The sequence below is a fragment of the Dermatophagoides farinae genome, chromosome 2, assembly GCF_024713945.1.
Source record: "Dermatophagoides farinae isolate YC_2012a chromosome 2, ASM2471394v1, whole genome shotgun sequence".
Classification (NCBI taxonomy): domain Eukaryota; kingdom Metazoa; phylum Arthropoda; class Arachnida; order Sarcoptiformes; family Pyroglyphidae; genus Dermatophagoides; species Dermatophagoides farinae.
Genome location: NC_134678.1, coordinates 7,845,731 through 7,867,766, shown reverse-complemented (window position 1 = coordinate 7,867,766; position 22,036 = coordinate 7,845,731). Strand labels below are relative to the sequence as shown.

At 31.4% G+C, this 22,036-nt stretch overlaps 7 protein-coding genes across 7 annotated transcripts; 2 read left to right on the top strand and 5 right to left on the bottom strand.

Moving 5' to 3' along the window:
* The first annotated feature begins 54 nt into the window (after nt 1-54).
* LOC124494149 (uncharacterized) lies at nt 55-6,337 on the top strand. Its single transcript, XM_047057318.2, is given in 4 exon segments — nt 55-1,759; nt 2,401-3,203; nt 3,274-3,554; nt 3,556-6,337. Coding segments are annotated over 4 exon segments (3,756 nt in total). The 5' UTR covers nt 55-1,556; the 3' UTR covers nt 6,025-6,337.
* On the bottom strand, nt 6,156-8,985 carry Rabex-5 (Rabaptin-5-associated exchange factor for Rab5). Its single transcript, XM_075735652.1, has 4 exons — nt 8,675-8,985; nt 8,079-8,562; nt 7,084-8,023; nt 6,156-7,013 (listed from the first exon to the last, which is right to left on the bottom strand). The coding sequence occupies exons 1-4, from the start codon at nt 8,754-8,756 to the stop codon at nt 6,372-6,374; spliced, it is 2,148 nt and encodes a 715-aa protein (XP_075591767.1). The 5' UTR covers nt 8,757-8,985; the 3' UTR covers nt 6,156-6,371.
* Nucleotides 8,986-9,019: 34 nt separating this feature from the next.
* On the bottom strand, nt 9,020-10,368 carry Mvk (Mevalonate kinase). Its single transcript, XM_047057402.2, has 3 exons — nt 10,230-10,368; nt 9,261-10,168; nt 9,020-9,195 (listed from the first exon to the last, which is right to left on the bottom strand). Exons 2-3 carry the CDS (start codon nt 9,979-9,981, stop codon nt 9,092-9,094), a joined length of 825 nt encoding a protein of 274 aa, XP_046913358.2. The 5' UTR covers nt 9,982-10,168; nt 10,230-10,368; the 3' UTR covers nt 9,020-9,091.
* A 58-nt stretch (nt 10,369-10,426) lies between these two features.
* On the top strand, nt 10,427-11,718 carry LOC124494265 (nucleoside diphosphate-linked moiety X motif 6). The gene is made up of 3 exons (XM_047057438.2): nt 10,427-10,924; nt 11,007-11,118; nt 11,204-11,718. Exons 1-3 carry the CDS (start codon nt 10,607-10,609, stop codon nt 11,713-11,715), a joined length of 942 nt encoding a protein of 313 aa, XP_046913394.2. The 5' UTR covers nt 10,427-10,606; the 3' UTR covers nt 11,716-11,718.
* Nucleotides 11,719-11,725: 7 nt separating this feature from the next.
* PAN2 (PAN2-PAN3 deadenylation complex catalytic subunit PAN2) lies at nt 11,726-17,262 on the bottom strand. Its single transcript, XM_047057460.2, is given in 9 exon segments — nt 11,726-12,399; nt 12,468-13,704; nt 13,763-14,361; nt 14,455-14,626; nt 14,628-15,312; nt 15,379-15,659; nt 15,723-16,053; nt 16,113-16,841; nt 16,929-17,262. Coding segments are annotated over 8 exon segments (3,939 nt in total). The 5' UTR covers nt 16,331-16,841; nt 16,929-17,262; the 3' UTR covers nt 11,726-11,983.
* Nucleotides 17,263-17,365: 103 nt separating this feature from the next.
* LOC124494273 (uncharacterized) lies at nt 17,366-17,947 on the bottom strand. Its single transcript, XM_047057449.2, has one exon. It carries the CDS (start codon nt 17,945-17,947, stop codon nt 17,564-17,566), a length of 384 nt encoding a protein of 127 aa, XP_046913405.1. The 3' UTR covers nt 17,366-17,563.
* A 117-nt stretch (nt 17,948-18,064) lies between these two features.
* Nucleotides 18,065-21,467, bottom strand: LOC124499137 (uncharacterized). Its single transcript, XM_075735650.1, has 4 exons — nt 21,047-21,467; nt 19,187-20,974; nt 19,050-19,133; nt 18,065-18,985 (listed from the first exon to the last, which is right to left on the bottom strand). Exons 1-4 carry the CDS (start codon nt 21,345-21,347, stop codon nt 18,165-18,167), a joined length of 2,994 nt encoding a protein of 997 aa, XP_075591765.1. The 5' UTR covers nt 21,348-21,467; the 3' UTR covers nt 18,065-18,164.
* Between the last annotated feature and the right edge of the window lie 569 nt (nt 21,468-22,036).

Here is a 22,036-nt window from a genome sequence, read left to right as displayed (position 1 = left end):
CGATTCACATATACAAACAAGCAAAAAAAACAACCAAGCATCATGCACAAGGTGTGATTTGTTGGTTGTGGTGGTGGTGGTTGTTGTGGTGGTGGTGGTGGTGGTGATTGACTGTGCTGCCTCCATACAATTCTAACTCACACACATATGCTCATTCATTCATTCATTCATTTATTTATGTTATGAAATGGCGTACATGTATCTGTAGCTTTTTTCTAGCTTGGCTTTTTTCTTTTTTGGTGAATTTTTTTTTCGTCGTCGTCGTCGTCGTCGTTTTTCGTTGATGATAATAATGATGACGGACGGACGGCGTGGTATGATTTTTATTAGCCAATATGCACACACGCATACATTAAAACGACATACAAGGCGACAATTGCAATTGTATCATAAAATGATGATGATGATCATGATTATCATTTTTTTTCTGTTTTAAAAAAACGTTGGCGGCATTACACACACACAAATACAAATTGATTATACGGCGTGGCTCCCAGAAAAAAAAGAAAATTTTTTTGTTGTTGTTGTCGTTATTGTTTGTTAATCTTTTCCGTCAAGTGGCGCCAGGAAAGTGGTTTTTTTTACGAATGAATGAAAAAAAACATTCGAAATTTTGGAAATGGCTTTAAGGCTATTTCTACCCAAGCAGGTCTTATCATCATCAAACAATGAATGTTTTGAATTTTTTTTATGGGCTCTCTCCGGATGATTAATTTGACATTTCATTTTGAATAATGAAAATTTTTGAATAAAAAATTATTTACATAATAATGGTCAATCTAATGGATCAATCGAAATGTCATTTCCAAAAATAATAATAATCAAGTATCAATAGCCGACTATATATATATATGCTCGTGTGTGTGTAGGTGAAAATATCGTCATTGTTTTTTTTTAGATCATTTGATACATGATGACATATATAAAAAAATATGGGCACACATTCGATTATTTACCCATATACAACATGGAACCGTCTGGAACAATGTCAAACAACATATTGGGTTCCAAACACGATGATTACCACTACTACTACTACTACTACCATCGAATATGAAAGAATCGTTTTTTTTTGGGTGAAATTCCCGTTCCATTCATAGGAATAATGTTCCACATATACATCCAACGCAGATACATATTACTTTGATTCAGGCAATTCCATTTTGAATTCTAGCAGCAGTTCCAGCAGCAGCTTAGCGAATTGATTCGCGTATATACATTTGATCTCACCTCACCTCATTTTACATCTATTCAATGAGTCAATGGTATCGCATACACAGAAAAAAAGAATATATACTGCTTTTCGGACATTTCGGTTTTTTTTTTCATATTTTTAGGGCTGTAACCCGATATATATTGGACAACCAACAACGTCAACAACAACAACAACAACGACAACAACTGATCATAAGACCAATTCTTGAAAATTCTCCACCATTAGCCGATTCTAGAATTATGAAGATTATTATGATCCATTATTCTTGTTGTTATTGAATTGTAACTGAATTATCTCGTTTTTTTTTCTTTTGATAATAACCACACAAGAAAAAAAATCAATGATAATGGCAAAAAATGATAACGATGATGATGATATAAATCCAAATTATCACGAAAATCCAGTGATGACAGAATTCGTTCAAACAGAATCAACATTGAAACAGAATTCATCACAACAACAATTGTATGATGAAAATCAAATTAACCAAAGTGACAAAGAAAAAGTCATCATCATCACTTCAATTAATAATGATGAAAAAAGGTTAGTGTGTGTTTCATTTGTTTCTTTATTTCATTGGAATATATCAATTTTGAATATGATGCAATTATGAAAGTGTAGAGTGAATTCAACTTTCGAAACACTAAACAGAAAAAAAAATCTAAATTCAGATTTCATTATAGTTCATATCATATTCATTGAATATCCTTGATTCTTTTATGCACAGAATTGCATTATATTCAAATGAAAAGATGCAACGATTGATGATGAAAACGCGTGTATGGTTAGATTTTTGTACTTTTTTTTCGAGAAAATTTGGCAAACACAATCGTATTCTATTATCGTATATGTGACTATTATATGCAAGAGTAAGAGTGCAAGGGTAATTAGCTTGTTTTGTAGTGATACAAAATGACAAAATTAATATTCCACAATAGAATGAAAAAAATAGAAAACAAAAACGAAGCAACTTGAAATCTACTTGAAAACTAAACCATGAGGTTTTTTTTCTCGTGAAGAGAAAAAAAAGAATCAGAATCCATTCATTTTAACAATCAACCACCGTGTGTGTGTGTGTGTGTGTGGTTGACATTTTGATTGAATTTTCTTTCTTCTTTTTTTTGTTTGTTTGAATTAAATTAATTTTTTTTGTTGTTGTAACAAATGGTTTGTTTTGCTACCAGGGAATCATTCGCCAATTCCGGTGCTAAATCACCATCATCATCATCATCACCACCATTGTCTTCCAATAGTTTGATATTAAATCAAAGACAAATCGTTCCAGCCGTTAATCATCGGGTTGATGATAATCAACCAATAAACATTGTTGATGATAATGAACCATCGACTAGCAAGAACACAACAACAACATACAGACAACCACAAAGAATACAAGAAGAATTTTATGAAGATTTAACAATGTTTCATAATGATAATAACCATGATGATGATGATGATGATGATCAATTAAATCAACAACAACAAATTGCATCACATCGTAAATTAACACGTGTTTTTGCACAGAATCCTATCGTAGAAGATTCAACAAATCAATCGGTACCAAGATATGAAACGCATATTGTATTAGATGCACATAATCAAGATGTTTATGTTTCATTACATCAACCAAAATCAACGATAAATGAATTTCAATCCTATAGTAATTCCAATCACCATATGAATGGTAGTAAACCGTATATATTTAGTCGACAAGCGTATCGTGATATACCACCACCACCATTCAATCATCATCATTCAGATTACTATTCACACAATTTATTTACAACATTTTTTGGCTACAATACTGGTAGATGGTTCAATGGCATTATTGGTTGTTTGAAACCATTTTTCGATTTACTTGGAACAAAAGATTCACAAATGATGCAAGGATTTCATCATCATCAAGATGATGATTGGGAGATACCATTCGAAATGATTAAAGATTTACAATGGCTTGGTAGTGGTGCACAAGGTGCCGTTTTTATGGGTAAGTTTGGTTTGAGTTTTTTTTTCTAAATTCTAAAACTGATGGTTTTTTTCATTGCTGAAAAAATTAGGAAAATATAATAATGAATGGGTTGCAGTGAAAAAAGTAAAAGAAAAACGTGAAACTGAAATACGACATTTAAGAAAATTGAATCATTCAAATATCGTTGCATTTCGTGGTGTTTGTACACAAAGTCCAAATTGTTATTGCATCGTAATGGAATTTTGTCCATATGGACAATTATATGAATTCCTGAAGAGTGGACAACAATTATCACCCAGTATGATTCTAGAATGGGCTAGACAAATCGCTTCTGGAATGAATTATTTGCATTCATATAAAATTATACATCCGTGATCTGAAATCACCAAATGTACTCATATCATATAATGATACATTGAAAATATCTGATTTTGGTACATGTAAACAATGGAATGATCGATCAACAAAAATGTCATTCACTGGCACTGTTGCATGGATGGCGCCCGAAATAATTCGTGATGAACTTTGTTCAGAAAAAGTTGACATTTGGAGCTATGGTGTCGTTCTATGGGAATTATTGAATTGTGAAATTCCATATCGTGATGTAGATTCATCGGCCATAATATGGGGTGTAGGCAATTCAAGCCTCACGTTACCGATTCCATCTGGTTTACCGCGTGGATTTGATCTATTACTGCAACAATGTTGGAATGTTAAACCAAGAAATCGTCCATCATTTCGTCAGATTTTAATGCATCTTGATATCGCTAATACAGAATTAGCATCAATTGAAGCGAATCAATTTTTCATCATTCAACAACAATGGCGTGATGAAATACGTAATTGTATGCGACGTATGAAACGCCGAAGATCCAGTGTTGCCATTTCGAATGAACGTCAGATGATGAATGAAAATTATAAAGACGAAATTGAACATTTAATCTGCAAACGTAAAGAAGAATTAATGCACGCACAACATATCCGAGAGGAATATGTTCGCAAACGTGAATGTGCCAATAATCTTTATATGGAATTGATGACATGTCTGTTGAAATTGGAACAACGTGAAAAAAATCTTTTACAACGTGAACACTCGCTAATGACCCGTATGGCTAAACAATGTGGCCAACAACAACTACAATTACAACAATCACTATCTGATCGTTCACCATTATCGATTCTATCGCCATTTGTTGAAAAAGTTCCCGAAGTATTTCAACAAGAACTTTATGATTGTAATAAAGTGATTCCATATACATTGCTTGATTATAATGATCATGATAAACAAAGGAATCGTATAGAACCGGCTACCATCACCATCGATGATGATAATGATGAATCTGGTAATGAAAATTTAAATTTTATTGTTTCACCATCACCACCACCATCCAATAGTCGTAAAATAAATCATCGAAAGAAACGAATATCTATTAATAATAGTCCAAAACGAATGAAAAGTCCTAATTATTATCGACGATCACCCAAAAAATCATCAACATGTCACCAATGTCATCATCATTCTTCAATTAAAAATCATCGTTATCGTCATCATAATCATCATTCCTCATCACCTATAATTACATCACCTAATCATCATAATATCGTGAAAAATGCTCAGTCTAATAATGAGGAAACGATGAATCCTGAAACAACAACCGATAATGTACTACTACGTAATAGTAATACACCATCAAGACCATCAATATTGGATAAAAATTTTAATAAAATTCATCATCATTCACTAACAAAAATGAAACATTCAGATAAAGCAATACAAACAACTAATGATTGTAATAATGTATTCAATTACCATTATAATTCAGATAATAGTAATTCATCACCATCGATTGATCATCGATTTGCAACGACGATTGATAAATCATCATCTACGACGACAACCATTCTATTGGAATCATCATCAAATCCAAATAGTCCAAATAATAATAATAATCAACATTCGAAATTGATACCAAAAATGTCTACAACATCTACATTTGATTCTGGCTATGGTGGTGATGGTTATCAAAGTTGTCTTTCCACGCCGTCAACACATTCGAATAAAATTCGTTTCCCGGATAAAAGTCCAATGACACCATCATCAATAAAATCACCATTTGGTGATGGCGAATTTGCAGATCTTGATGATAATAATGTTAAAGCAGCCACAACATCGGCATCGACTTCGACAACAACAACGACATTTAATCGAATAAAATGTCGTCAAAGTAATTCCAATACATTGCCAAGTCTGAGTAGTATCGATGAAAATAGTGTTAATGAAGAATTGGAGAAAAATGATTTATTCATCATTAATAATCGTAATAACCGGGAACCAAGAATCATTGAAGAATCAATCGAAGAAGTGAATAAAGTTATTTTTGAAACATTCGAACAACAACAGAACCGAAAATCGCGTAAAATTATGGGCAATAAATTCAATCGTAAACATTATTCCGATAATGATTCATCATCATCATCATCATCTAATCAATCATATTTACATTCTGATTCTGATGGTGATTCTTGTAATTGCTCAGATGATGACGATGATGGTGATGACGATGAAGATGCCGTAGATGATGATGATAGTAAATATTTATTACGGAAAAAATTTCATAAAGCTGTACATCAATTTAATGAATCTAGTCGACGTTATTGTGATTCAATTTCATCCAGTACATCAAGCGATAATAATGATGATATTAGTGATCAAGAAGAAGAAGCAATTGGTAAAAATACAACACTATCTATGAATATCATTCATAATCAGCATTGTCAAAAACAGAAGAAACAACAACAAAATCAAAATCAACAAACACTGGCAAACATCGACAATTGATGAACATATCAAAAACACATGATTATGATGATGATGATGATGACGATGTTTTGATCTCGAGATTGTTTTCACAATCGCACAATGATTGATTCATGAATTTTTTTCTCTCTAAAATTATTAGGTTAATGAATAATTTTGTCAATTTTAATTGAATTTTTTTTTCTTTTGATAAAAAAAAACAAATTATCATCATTGTAATATTTTTCACAACAAAAAAAAATTTTTTAAATAAATTTTCTCCTACTAAAACATCATACAACACAAACACTCTTTTTTTCAATCTAGTGGAATTAAAATTTTTTTTTTTATAAATTAATTGCAACGTTTTTTTTTCATGTTTTGGTTTGCTATTCGCTTGTTTTTTCCGATTGATCTGAATTTGAGTTGACCGTCGTTGTTGTTGAAATAGGTTCTGGACATAATGGATTTGGAAGTTTTGGAAATCCACCATCATCATCATCATTATCGTTGTTGTTGTCCTTATCGTCGTCGTTTGTTTCCACCGTCAAAGGTTCGATTGATGAATCATGATTAAAATCGATTGAAGCTAACTGATCACAGACAATTTGACTATCGACAGATACATCATTGATATTTAGATTTGGTGATGATGATGTTGATTCAATTTCAATCAAAAGGTTTTCTTTTTCCTTTTTTTGTTGTCTATGTTTTTTGTATGTTTCACGAAAATTTTCCGGAAATAATAATGGATCAACATCATCAACACTAGCTGTGTCGAAAATTTTATATGTTGAATGTTGGGCAATCATTTCTTTCGATGAATCGATAGCCACACGACACTTATTTTCAAATATTTGTTCAAAACGATCCATACGTTTTTCTAGATAGTCAAGATTTTCTAACCATTGAGCATTACGTTTAATTGTATCATTTAATATCGTATGATTAGAATTCATTATACGAAATGGTTCACATAGAAATGATTGTTTATAATAGCCCGGTGGCTGTGCTTCACCATTTATATAGCTCTATATATAAACAAAAAAAAAAAACAGATGATGATTCATTTCATTTAGCTTTAGTTGAATCAAAACATACCTGAAAATCACTTTCACTCATATTAAGTGATTCACCGGAAATTTTTTCGATAAATGTTGTTGCACAACAAAGATTTGTGAAATAATAGCCAGCTTCACCAGTCATTAGACGTGATGGTGTGCTAAAACGTGTTATAAATTTTATATTCGATTGTAATAATGGCGGATTAGCATTTATTATGACAAAAACTAATGCCGGTAAAAATTGATCCGCCGAAATGGCAGCATTATTGTCAATTTGTAACATTTCAAAAATTGTTTTCGAACATCGAACAATAGCATCCAATTTTTCGTAAGGAATTTGTTTCGAATCAACTTCACTAATTTCCGTTATTGCTTGATCCATTAAATCTTTAACCTTAGGATGTCTGAGATTGATTTCAATATCCAAATGATTAGACATTATCCAATTTAGATTTCGAATCTTTTTCTGCAATTCCAGATCACGTTCTTCTTCTTCGTTTTGGACACGTGCAAATAAATTTGTATATAATTTATTCATTAGAATTTTTTCTGTCTGATCAATAAGCTGTGAGAATTGAACGCTATTGACATCTTTATAATGTGGACTTGTTTGAAAACGATTTTCCATTGTAGAATAAAAATCATGCATTAATTCCGTTAGATCTTCAATCGAGGTACCACGATTCAGTAATTTATTCACTTTTTCTACACATTTCGCAACATTGACATTAATATCACGTAATGCATAATCAGGATAGAATTTTGCTAAAACTTCTTCGAATGGACGTTCCAATGAAAAAAATGGCCATGAATTATTTTCCTGTGTAGTATGATGGCTATTGTTGTTGCTATTCGAATGTTGTTGACTAGAACTAGCTGCCGATGATGAACGATATTCACGAAATGTTGATGCACGTTTAAAAATTGATTTTATACGATTCTTTTCAGATTGTTGACGTTTTTTCTCCTCAAATTTCCTACAAAGATAAACATTGAAAAATCAACATGAAAAATTTGAAAAAATTTCCAAACCTAAATGATAATGATCCAGTTGGATTCGTTAGAAACGATGCAGTAGAAGATGAAAGTGATGTAGTGGAATGTGCACGATTCAATGATTCGGGTAAAATTTTCTGTTTCAATGACATTGAAAATGATGATGATTGAGATGTTGGCTGTAGTGGTGGTGGCGACATTGATGTTGATGGTGGTGGTATCGATGATGAAACAGGATAATTTTTTTGTATTTGAGCCATATTTGATTGATTATGATGATGCTGATGTTGTTGTTGTTGTTGTTGATGATGACGAATCTCTTTATAACATATGGAACAATAACCAAACCATTCACGATTACCATAAAAACCGCAACCATTTTTACAATGTAATGCTGATTTATCTGCTACAATTTGTACGGTCATTTTGTGACGATATGAACCACCATTATCATTATTCATTGTCATCATTGATGTATCATGATTATCATCACCATCATTATCATTGTTATTCTTATTGTCTGTCAAATAAATAATAATCAAAAATCAAATAATAAGCGATAAGCCAAAAACAAAACAAAACAAAACACACAAAAATAGCAAGACAAACAATCAAATTAAATTGGAGCTTACTTTTCAATACAATAATTGAATCATCTGATTCATCAATTGATGATGCAGTCGTGGTCGTCGTTGTACCAAAATCGTCATCCATCGTTTTTTTTCCTCGTCGTTTGAATTCACTGATCGATTGATCGATAAGTTTATCTATTCAATTGGTAATGAGCTGAATTTTTAACATATTCGTCAATTTCGAATTGTTGATAAATAATTTTTTTTTTGGTGGAAATTCCGTTTTTTTTACATAAAAAAGACAAATAAATGATGCGTACATCATAATAACCGAGTAACTGTAAATTACTTTGATCACGTGATAAAATAAAAATATGCACGTATTATTTGAACGTGATACATATATTCGCTTTAATTTTTATTTTTTGAAAAAAATTCTTTAATTTTAAAAAATTTTTGTTTTAATAAAATCAAAAATCAATTCACGACGGTATGAACGCCGCAAACACCAAGTTTAACCTGATACGTAATGAATCCATTGGAATGTAATTGTTTCAGTAATGATTCTCGTTTCGTATCATCTAATGGGAGAAAGAAATGGTTGAAAAAAAATTTAAAAAAAAAACATTCTATTCATCCAACATACTGTTAAGATAGATCATGACAACACCACCGCCACCAGCACCAGTAAGTTTGGCACTAAGATCATGACGTTTAGCTATGGCAACAATTTCATCAATTTTTTCATGACCAACATTCAAACAATTCAATAAATGTTGATTCATTTCGAATAATGTTGACAATTGATTAAGATTACCACCGGATTGATCCTTCAATGTTGACCATACTTGTTGTGAAAGAGAATTCAACAATTCAAGCAAGTGATTACCAATATCGGTGAAAATTGTTAATCGTTGTCGACATTGTTCAACCATATTCTTGGTATTACGAGGCACTTGTGTATTGACCAATATCACTTTCAATTCAGGTAAATCCTTGTGATCAATTTGTTCTACTAATTGTCCATTTCGAAATAAAATGGCTCCACCATATGTACAAATTGAATTATCAACACCGGATGGTTTTCCATGAAATATTTTATCCATTTCCCAGCACCAACGATTAAATTCTTTTTTATCGATCGATACTTGTGATGCAGTGAATAATGCCTGAGCCATTGATACGATAAAAGCTGATGATGAACCAAGACCAGCACCATTTGGTAGATTGCTTTTGACCACAATTTTAATACTTTTTCTTTCGGATAAATCACCAATACTTAGATAGAGAAATAAAAAAGCCAAACATGAATGAGATATATTTGTCGGTTCTGATTGCAGTTCATTCCATAATTGATTGATTTTCATCAATGATTCTTCACCATTAAATCGGAAACGCGTCGATATCCGAAATGAGCTTTGGGCAATTTTTCAACAATTCCAGTGGCCAAGTTTTTTCGTAATCCAGATTACAAAATTGCAATCGAATAGTTCCATCATTTATAGCGAAAATTTCACATTCCGTATACAGATCAACAGTAGTGGCTACAGAATTCTTTCGAAACGAAACAAAAAAAAAATTCAATCAAAATGGCAAGATAAAATTCAATACTTACCTTGCCGTATACTGTAGAATGTTCACCGGATAAAATTAATTTACCCGGACTTTTACTATGTGCTAATAATAAAGATTTCATAATCACTGAAAACAAAAATTTGCTGAATCAAATAACATAAACACTTTTTCGAACGAGAATCCTCAACATAAATGTCGTTAGAAATTCAATTCACATCACTCACAATAGATATCATCGTTTTTCAATGAAAAAAAAATTTTTTAAGGAAATTTTTTTTCACCACATCAATTTTCTTTTTCGATCGACACTATAACCGGTTTTTCTTTCTTCGATGTGGATGCAAAACCCCATTTTTTTCCTCGGTTCTCTTTTTATCTTCAAATCTTAAATTAAAACCATAACGTCAAAACAAAACGATGACATTTAGACTTTTTAACCGTCTGTTCATGAATCATCATCATAGGCAAAAAACAGCTTCATTTATTCATCAAATACAAAGACGAAAAATTTCGAATGAATTTTTTCATTCAAAATTCGATAGATATGGTGGCATTCATTTTGAAACAAACAATGAACAAATTAAATCAATTGATTCGAATCGTTTATCAACGATAATCGATGAATTGGTTAATCGAATCAAATCACAACAACAAGAAGCAACGAAAAACATACGTACAATTTGGTTTCGAATAACCAATGACGATAATGTCCGTTTAATTGAACCATTAGTCAAGGTTATGTTAATATATGACAAAAAATTCTCATGATGATAAATTGATGAAAAAATTTTTCCACTTGTTCATTCATTCTCATTAGTTGGGCTTTGATTTTCATCATACCAAAGATAATAATGTTATAATGGTTAAATCATTGATTGATCATCGTCGTAATAATATTCCCAAATATGCATACACTAATATCGGCGTAGGTTAGTTAAAACAAAAACAAAACAAATGCAGCTGATAATATAACAACATTTGTGAATCTTCCTCATCAATTTTCCTTTTAAACAGGTGGTTTAGTTTTGAATGATAAAAATCAAATATTACTTGTTAAAGAACAGGCAAAAATAACCGATTATTGGAAATTTCCCGGTGGTTATGTTGAACAAGATGAAGAATTATCGGATGCTGTCATACGTGAAGTATATGAAGAAACAGGTATCAATACCGAATTTCGTTGCATTTTAACGATACGTCATTTACATCGTGTTGATTGGGCATTCAATTGTTCGGATTTATATTTTGTCTGCCATTTACGTGCCATTTCAAACCATTCGCTTGATGATAATCAAAAAATCAATAAATGTCCCAATGAAATTGACCAATGTGAATGGATCGATATCAACAATATTGATGGAAAGCTTTCGAAATTTAATATGTTTGTCATTGAAAAATATATCGAATGGAACGAAAATCATAATGAAAATGAAATAGGCTATGATCGTATACGAACAAATTTTCCACCACCAATAAATGAATTCAATGTATATTCAATCAAACAAAAGAAGAAGATGAAGAAATGATCGTAATTCATTGAAAAATTGAAAAAATGTTTTTAATAATTTGACTTTTTTTTTGCTCAATTTAACAATAAATAATTTTTGCAATGAGATACAGCCAAAAGTGAGAAATTGATAACCTGATGGATGACTGAGATTGTTTTTGTTTTCAACAAAATGAGAGAGAAAAAAAATAAAACACATGCGAACAATGATGATGATGAGAATGATTTCTTTTTTAAAAAAAATTCATGATGATGAACTACATTCGTAACAATTTTTTATGAATTACTCAAAAATTTGGAATTTTCCATCCACATTCTTTGCCAATTTGATATAGATTTTCAATAGCTTCTTTAGCACAGCCATTCATTTCTAATTCTTTATATTTATGATATAATGCTAGCGCAGTTTTAGCATCTTCAATTGAATCATGTGTTTCACTTTGAATATTTAGATTAAGAAAATGCCATGCTAAAAATCGTAATGATACCATACGTTTTGAATTCGGTGATTGAAACAGATAAACAGTATCGATCACTTGTTCCGGTGGCACTACCAAGTTAATGACACGAAAATCATTACGTAAACCATGTCCAACAAAAATTACACCATTATCGATCAGGAATCGAAGTTTCAGATACGTTGATTTCAATGTTGTCAAATGTTTCGATGATAGTGCTGCATCCAGATCACCTGGTTGTATTCCTTTTTACATATGGGAAAAAATTGAAATGTTGAAAAAATGAAAAATTGAAATTTTCGATTAAACTAACCGGAAAATTTTGTCATATAATCAGCAACCTGATCCTGTGTTGAAATATAATCATCAATAAAGGGAACACCTTGCATTTGACCGGATCCACGTACACAGGAAATTCTCGCAACAGATTTATGTGATGGTCTTATCGTGGCTCTAGTACCATCGGATCGTAATTCAGTTTCTTCATGATTGAGCATAACAAATTCAGCATCCATTGCAACGATTTCACCTTTTTTGGGTGGTTCCATCTCTAAATCCAATGGCAAAAACGAAATTGATTTCATTGGAATTTTCTGCGATATCGATAAACATTGATTGAATACATTCGTGTTGATCATATTATTCTTGGTACGTCGTAATAATTTGTTATGTGGAAAATTTTTCATACAATCATTCTTCATATACATCAATATTGTTGGTACTTTCCAGGTAAAATCAGTGGAAACAACTTCTTCACTTGTGATTGGATTAATCAGATAATGATTGAAGAGATACCAATCCATTTTGGAATCATAACACGGCAAATTTTCCATATCCCATGACGATGAATTAGTACGACTATCAATCGTAAACATTTCATTATCATCAATAATTGATGCATCCAATTCTTCATCATCATTTTCGTCGGATAAATCCTCATCATCATCGCCAACAAAGTTATTATTTTGTTGTTGACCACCACCAACAAAACGATTTTGATAACGCCGTCGAATTCGTTTTCTGTTTGCCAATTGTCGACGTCGACGTGCATCAAAATATGATTTATCAATTTTAATAGCGCTGACAATATTACCAAATGTTTCTTCCGATGATTTTACCACCGACGTGACATTGATTAATGAATATTCAATATAATTATCTTTATCTAGAACACCATTGTCACTATAATCATCTTTTATTTGCATTTTAGATGATGATGATGAACCATCAGAATTGTTTGAATTTTTCGATATAAAAATTGACATGGGTATCCATGAATAGAAATTATTTTCATTTCCATCGTCATCATCACGATGTGAATGATAAAATTTACAATCTAAACGTTTACAAAATTTTCCATAACGACATGGCATTTGATTATTATTACTAGTGCTACCACCACCAGCACCACCACCATTTCCTTGACAATTATTATTCTGTTGTTGTTTCAATTTATCTAAATCAGCCAGATTTGTAACAACATATTTTTCTCTCTTATTTGTCATGATTTTTGTGAAACGTTCAGTTTGTGTTTGCCAGAATTTTTGTGCCTAGAAAAAATTGCACAAGAAAATTTAATGAAAAACATTCGAAAGAGCAGAAACTTACATTTTTATTATCCAAACCAGTATTGATGGCAAACAATGGCGGTAATTTAGACATTAATCGTCGTTCAATGATGTTATTGTGAAATTTTTGACATTTTTCACAAAATTCTTGTATCGTTTGTTCTGTGTGTATTGAATTCAACAATAACTCTGAAAAACTAATGAATGATTGTTGTTGATTTTGATTTTGTTGATTCATCGGATAATTCAATGTGACTGGAAATGAAATATATGGACTTTTCCATTGATTTTGACATTTTATACAATGAAAATGTCTAGTTAATTGGAGCGAAAAATTTTCTGTAACAAATGAATTTTTTAAATTTTCAATTTCTGATTCAACCATTTGCTGTGATTGTGGTTGCTGCTGCTGCTGTGGATATGGCCATAAATTTTTAGCATGATTATTGTTATGGTGATTGTTTCCACCGCCATTTGATGAATTATTGCCCATCAAAATTTGCATGGTCAAATTGTTGTTGTTGTTATTGTTTGAAGAAGAAGATTGTAATGATTCACGATGTAATTGATGTAATAGGAATCGTAACCATTGTTGTGTAAGTTTGAAAAAGTTAAATTGCTTCCGTAAAGATTCTTCTTCTACAACAAACAAACACACAAAATCAATTTGATTCGGATAAATAATAAAAATGTCCATCAGTTAAATGAACCATATCATCATCAATTGCTTACCTGGTACAATTAATTTAAAGGCACATACTTCTGGTATTGTACGAAAAGCACGAAGAAAATTATTTGCTTGACATGGATTGTGTTTAGGTGCAATATCAAGCATATGAAATAGAAAACCAAGTTCACAAACAAGGCAATATTCACGATTACAAATATGATTTATAACTGAAGGAACGAAATGCCGGTATAAAATACAGACATTGAATCATATTATTTGCATACGAATTTGGTATTGTTGAATCCAGTCCTGGAAATGGTGAGCTATTATATCGAGAGAAATCATATTCATCTTTATCGACTTTATTGTGATTTGGTTCCAGAAAATGATAACGATGTGGCATTTGATCCGTTCCGAATTCATTGCCTTCTGGACTACTACGTATTGAACCATTGCCATTATTGGTTGTATAACAGCCATTATTGATTGCCGTGGGAATTTTCGCACCCGGTGAATTAACAACATAACCAATATTACCAACAACACGCATTGATCGTAATATTTCTGAACCAATTGCTGGTACAGGACGATAAACACGTAGACATTGTTGTGGTGGCATATATGATACTAGTTGACTATAATCAATCATTGATGGCAGAACAAAATAAGGAAATGGTGATATTTCCGATATTGGCGTATAATGATCATTGGTGGTCATCAATGAATAATATGGTGTTGGCATTATTGGATCAGCAAATTCTGGTTGTCTACGATTTGTGTTGATATCAAATTTTTCACATGTGCCATGTATGTATATGCAATTTTGATTATCACCAAATGCAAATGCTTGATCGGTGGCCGATATATCGAAAGCGGTAACCTGAGAATCATATGAAGGCATTTGAACATCATTGATTGGACTAAAGTGGGATACATAGAGAGAATCGTTTTGATTTTTTATCAAAAAACAAATCATTAAAACATACTTGATTGTTGAAGGATTCGTTAAATCTACAATAGAAAAACGACCATTTCTTGATACAATACAACATTTAGTAGTGAATCGGGATAAAAATTTGATATGCGATGGCTGATATATTTGTGTGACGGATGCTAATTTTGTCTGACGTAAATCATAAATCATCATTAATTGTGAATATGGTGAAATGGTGACAAGATAATTTCCACAAGCATCAATTGCTGATATTGGTGCAGCCGATTTGAATTGATGTTGGATCCGTAATTGATCCGAATCACGTAATACAATCTAGTCGAAATCGAAAAGATTATTAAAATTTGTAAAATTTCAAGCAAATCAAGACAAACAAACCTTTCCATCACAATCGGCCATACAAATGAAACGTGGATGTCCTTTCATATGATAACAATTCTGTATGCCACCACCATCATCATCCATTATATCAATCATACGAATAGGCTTAACGGTTTCGATATCCAATTCGATTAGTTTTTCTTGATTACCGGCCATTAATAATTGGCCACCACATTTATTATGATCATTTTTCCTCAATAGCATACATTGCATATCTTTCATCAAATGTTCATTTCTATGTGTGAATTGTGTAATACCACGACGTTTCGATAAACGTAATGCATTTTTTGTTAATGAAAAAATTCCTTCTTTGAAGGTGACGATTTGTCTGAGAAAAAAAAATTTTCAATCAATCAAAAATCAATAATCAAACAAACACACACATACCTGACATCACTTTCATAATCAACATGGAATGATGTATATTTCGTAAGACCAGTTGTTGTATTTGGAACGAAACTAGTTATATGACCAGAATAATTACCGGCCCATAGAATTTCTTGTTCATTGTCGAATGTAATGCATGATACACCAGTGAAACCTTTCGAAAGCTGTACATTCGAACCAATATCAACGATTGCTGAGAAAATTAATGGATAATTCATAGTATTGGCTGTGGTTACAATTGTTGAATTTGAATAATCTCGTTCCAGCTACTATTATGAATTGTTGACGTTGTGCAGATTCAATTGAATTAATTGATTAATAATTTTTTAAAAAAAAAAATAATATCGAAGAAAAAAAAACAAAACTTTTAAAATAAAATAAAAAAAAAATCAATTAGGTAATCATCGATGACGTTAATGATAATGATGATTCCGGTACAATGATCATTGTATTAATATTGTCGATGATGACCGTTGTTTTGACGAATAATTTGATCATAATTTTTTTTTTATTTGGCGAAATATTTTCACTACACACATACAGCTGATTAATTGTCATTCGAAAATGACACAATCGATTGATTGAAAAATTTTAGACAAACAAAATAATCGAATCGAATTGTGATTTTTATTCATCAAATTTGTTCAATGAAATGACGTTGAAATGAAAGAAGAAGGCACTGATTTGACATTTAAACAGAAAAAAAAATGAAAACAACAACAAAAAAATCTGCTCGGTAAAGAAATAAACAATAAAAAAATAAAAAATCCGTATGTTTTTTTTGGCTGAAATTCAAAAACTTTTTTTTTCGCTTACCAGATTCTAATCGAATGGTGGTGGTATTATATGTGCGTATTTCGCGTGCGATCATTTCAAATGACGAAATGACAGGCAATAACAAACAACAACAACAATTTTTGTTTTGTTTTTTTTTGTTGCAAATATTGAATGAAAAATTCAATCAAATGAATTAAAAAAAAAAATATGAACTGTTGCTGTTGTTGAAAAAGTGACTGATTTGTAAATACATTCAAGAGATAAAGAGAAAGAAAAAAGATAACAGAAAACAATTGACGGCAACGACAAACAACAAAACGAAATGAAATGAAAAAAAAATACAGTCGCAATAACAATCACAACAACAACAATATCGACGAAAAAACAAACACAATGGTTGCTTTTTCACGCATGGGCAGTGTGATCAAGTCCAAAGAATTGTGTTACCATTCATAAATGACATGTTTTAAAAAATCTTTTATAAAGAATTTATTTTTTTTTAAAAAATTCATCTGATTACAAATTAAAATAATGAAGGACTATCGAATGTGATGCAAAAATGAAAATGAAAAAAAAGAAATGAAATCACATCATTGTTGTGTGTTTATAGAAATCAAAAATTGAAAACAAAGAATGGAATGAGTATCTTTTGTGAAACAAAAAAAAATGATCTTTCATCGACGTTTTCGTTTTCCTTCTTTGTTTCGACTATTCCAAGATGATGATGATGATGATCCACGACTATTGGAACGATTATCATCCATTTGATGATGATGTCGGTGATGAACATGATTATTACTATTACCATGACGATTTCCATAGATTTTGCCCACATTCAAATCCTGATCATCATCACTTTCATCCAGAAATCGTTCATTTGTGCCAGATTCAAACGATGATGATGTTTTCGACGATTCTCGTTGATTCGTTGCCAATTCACTTTTACACGGTAAAAAGATTGCCGCTCCAATACATATTAGCTGAAATATGGCACCAAATATGAGACCAATATGAACAAATTGTTCAACAATAGTTTGCCAATCTATTTCAGTGAACATTTTTTTCTGATTCGTGAACCACGGATGAGCAGCGAACAAAATATATTATGCTAAATGGAAAAAAATCCAAAAAACCACAACATTCAGAAAAATTTAATCGAATAAAACTTGATCGAGTCAATGAGATAGTAACGCCACCTGTTATTAATGATATTTATCAAAAATTTTAAATTTTTTTCAGAAAAAAAAACAAAAACAAATGTCATGGATCAAAAATTCAATTTCGTCGAATTTTTTTCACCGATGTCTTATTCATCGGCGACGACGATGATGTTGTCGATGATGATGACGACGATGATTTTCGTCGACGTTGTTTTAGCCGTTTTTGTATTGCATGGACATTTTTGTAATTTCTTTTGTGAAAATTTTCAATTTTTTTAAAACGAACAGTAGGATTATCTGAATCGGATTTTGTTTTTATCGTCGAACATGATGGTGGCGGTGACGTGGTTGATGATGATGGCGAAAAAGATGGTTCATCATTTTTCAATTTATTGGAAGATTCAGGCTCTTTATCATCTTCATCAATGTCATCATCATTTTTATTGTTGTCATTGTCATCACTTGAATCATCATCATCATTATCATCATCGTCGTCGTCGTCGTCGATTGAATCAGAATTGGAAAAATATGAAACAAGATTATCTAGCCAGATATTCTTTTTTCTTTCATCATCATGGTCATCGTCATCATCACTACTATCATCACTGCTATCACTGGATTGATTTAAATCTTCATTTTGTGGATCAGCCAAATCACCACCACCAGTAGCAGCAGCATCAATGTCGTCATCATAACCATCTGAATTATTATTATCCGTATTCCAGTCAATTATATCATCATCCGATGACGAATCCGATGTTATTGTATCCAGTTCAACTTCAGCTAAATTCTGTATTAAACATCTAGTTATTGTACGTTTGTTCAGACAGAATATCGAATGTTGATGATGATTATCATTACTGCCACTTTGGGCGCATAAGAGCGCATAACAAAATTCATTTGTATTACTTCGTAGATTTATAAAACATTTTACATCTGGTCAAGTGAAAAAAAATAAATCCATGAAAAAATTGAAAGAAAATTCAAGAAAAAAAATTACCAAGTAACAATTTGGCCAAATGTAAAATTCTTCCATAAAAACTACAAATGAGACCATGAAGTTTTCGATCACACAATTTTCGTTCTGTTCAGACAAGACAAAAGGTAAAATGAATAAACCACAAAAAAAATACGAACCTTCGATAATGGACATTTTTCTTGCCATCACATTGATTTGATCCGATTTCGACAACGATGCAATTATGGTTTTCAAATTCAATTCACCATGATTATTATAAGGGCGACGAAATAATGTCCGTGTACGTAATGCACCATACAATTCCGAAACAAAACGAAATGCGTGCATCAAAAGTTTATATTTTTTCTTAATCTGTATACATTTATAAAGATCCTGATATGAACGAAATTCATTATGAAGTTTTCTCATTAAAAACAGAATCGATATCTGTTGTTGTTCTTGCTGTGATTGCTGCTGTTGTTGTTTTTTATTTTCCAATTTTTGACAATCCCTCGGTGATTGCTGTTGTTGAAGAATTTCTTTCAATTCTGGTAAAATCATTTCCATTTGTTTGATGATTATGTTGACAATACTTTTTAAATAACGAACATACATTCGTTTTGAATAGGTATGGCTCATATAATCTTTTGAAATTAAATTTTTTCTATTGCCAATAATTGACGTGGCTGATGTTGTTTGTAAATGGTTATGATTTTTGAAATCATAATGATTTTGTACATGAAATTTTTCATCCAAATCAGATTCTAAATCAGTGGACGGATAACTGTCATTGATATTTTTCTTGATATGATCATCATCTTGTTCATCATCATTATCGGCACTGGTGGTTGTTGATGATGATGATGAATAATCACACAATTCAAAATATGAACGATTCTCATCATCTGATGAACTATATGAACTTAGTGACATATCACGTTTAAGCATTATATCAAAATAGGCGATCAAACGAAAATCTTCATCATTATTATCACCGTTACTGTTGTTTTCATCACGTTGATCTAATTCACTGATATAATCAGTATAATGATATAATTGACGTGAAAATTTTGGCTCTTTTGAATTGATACAATTCGATTCTTCTGGGCCTAGTCGCATTAATGGACTCCATAGACGGATCATTTTCTCCACACCCGTTGATGCAATAATACCGCCATTTTGATGATTAAAACAAACTTGATTAACAATGGATCGATGTCCCGTTAGCAGTTGTATTGGTTTAGCAACAAATGTGGTTGTATCATTTTTCAATGGATTTTCTGGCCAAGAATCATTGCGTACAGTATCCGGTATTTTCCATAAATAAATATAAAAATTATCCGATCCAGATATAACGTATTGGTCATTTTGTCCGGCAAAACTGCATTTTTTCAATGTACAATAATTATAGAAACCATCACCTTCAAATAATAATTGTGGATATGGCGAACGAACATCATACAGGACAGGCGGTAATTTTCTACCCAACGCCAATAATTTATCACCCGTTTGATTGAAATTTACACACATTGCAGCTGGACTATTGACCATGTAAGATGGAAAAAATCTTGATAATCTTTGCAGTGGTTGCCGCAGATCATATAGTTCCACACCGAATTGTGAACTTGCAGTTGCAATCATATACGGTTGAATGGGATTATATTTTACACCATGAAATACACCATTCGATTGTAAATGTTGACAATTCAATGAACTACGTAGATCCCATATACGAATTTCATTCGATGCACTTGCAAATATGTTATTATTCGTTGGATTCACCGATATTCCATAAACATCATTCATATGTGCAAAAACATCGATTGCATCGCCAGTTTCCACATTGTGCACAATAACAAGATCATCATTACCACCGGAAAAAATACGTTGCTGTTCTCGATCAAAACTGAGACAGAATATATTGGATGAATGTTCTTTACGCATTATTCGTGGCTTATAATCATCATCTGAAAACAAAACAGGAAAAAAATCCATAATTCAATCAATCAATCAATCAAACAAACAAACAAAAAACATACCAACAATTGCATCCCAAACACGCCATATTAAAACACGTTTATCATCGCCACCAGAAATCATGAAATTTCCATCATTGGAAAATTCAACAGTATTGACACAACCATAATGTCCGAGTAGATCTTTATAATAGAAATGGTCATTATATTCAAGATTTTCATCAATAATCATGTTGGATAGAATTTTCGATGCACGATGCTGGCGACAATCATTCATCATCATTGTTGTTGATGATGGATTTTTTATCGATCCAATTTCACGATTCATCAAACGATTCACTAATGAATATTGTTTCATTGTCATTTTTTTCTTCGATTACGAATTTTTAAGCAGAATTCAAAGAGACATAAAACATTATTTTTTGTTGTTGTTGTTTCGAGGAATCAAAACATGCACACACGCTGTTGTGCTCAAAATCCACATGCACGTATATCGGATTTCCACAAATTTTGATAACAAAAAAAAAAAAAAAATTTCTATCCATCAAAACAATCAAAAGATGGCATTCATTGTTCTAGATTTTTTTTTCTATATTTTGATTCGAAAAATGAGAGCGCGCGAAAACCCTTGCAATTCGATTTAACCAAAACAAAAACAAAAACAAACTAATGTTGATCTTGAAGCTGTACACACACACACACACACACTCATTTCATTAGATGAGTTTTTGAATGCGATTACTTTATTCTCGAATGGTCCATCTTGGAATTCCAGAAATTTTTTTGTTTGTTTGTTTTCAAAATAAAAAACATTCATTTTTTTGTCTGTTAAATTTTCTCTCATCACAATTAATGAACACCATCGATCTGATTGAAATGAACATTGATGATGAACAATTATTGGATCATTCGAATGCCGTTCAAGGTAATTATTGATTTTTTTCATTTTTCTTCAAAAAAAAAAAAAATTCCAAGAATCAGTGCTCATCACACCATATCCAGAAATAGAAACCCCCCTGTTATAAAATGAAAAAAAACTGAATGTTTTTTGAC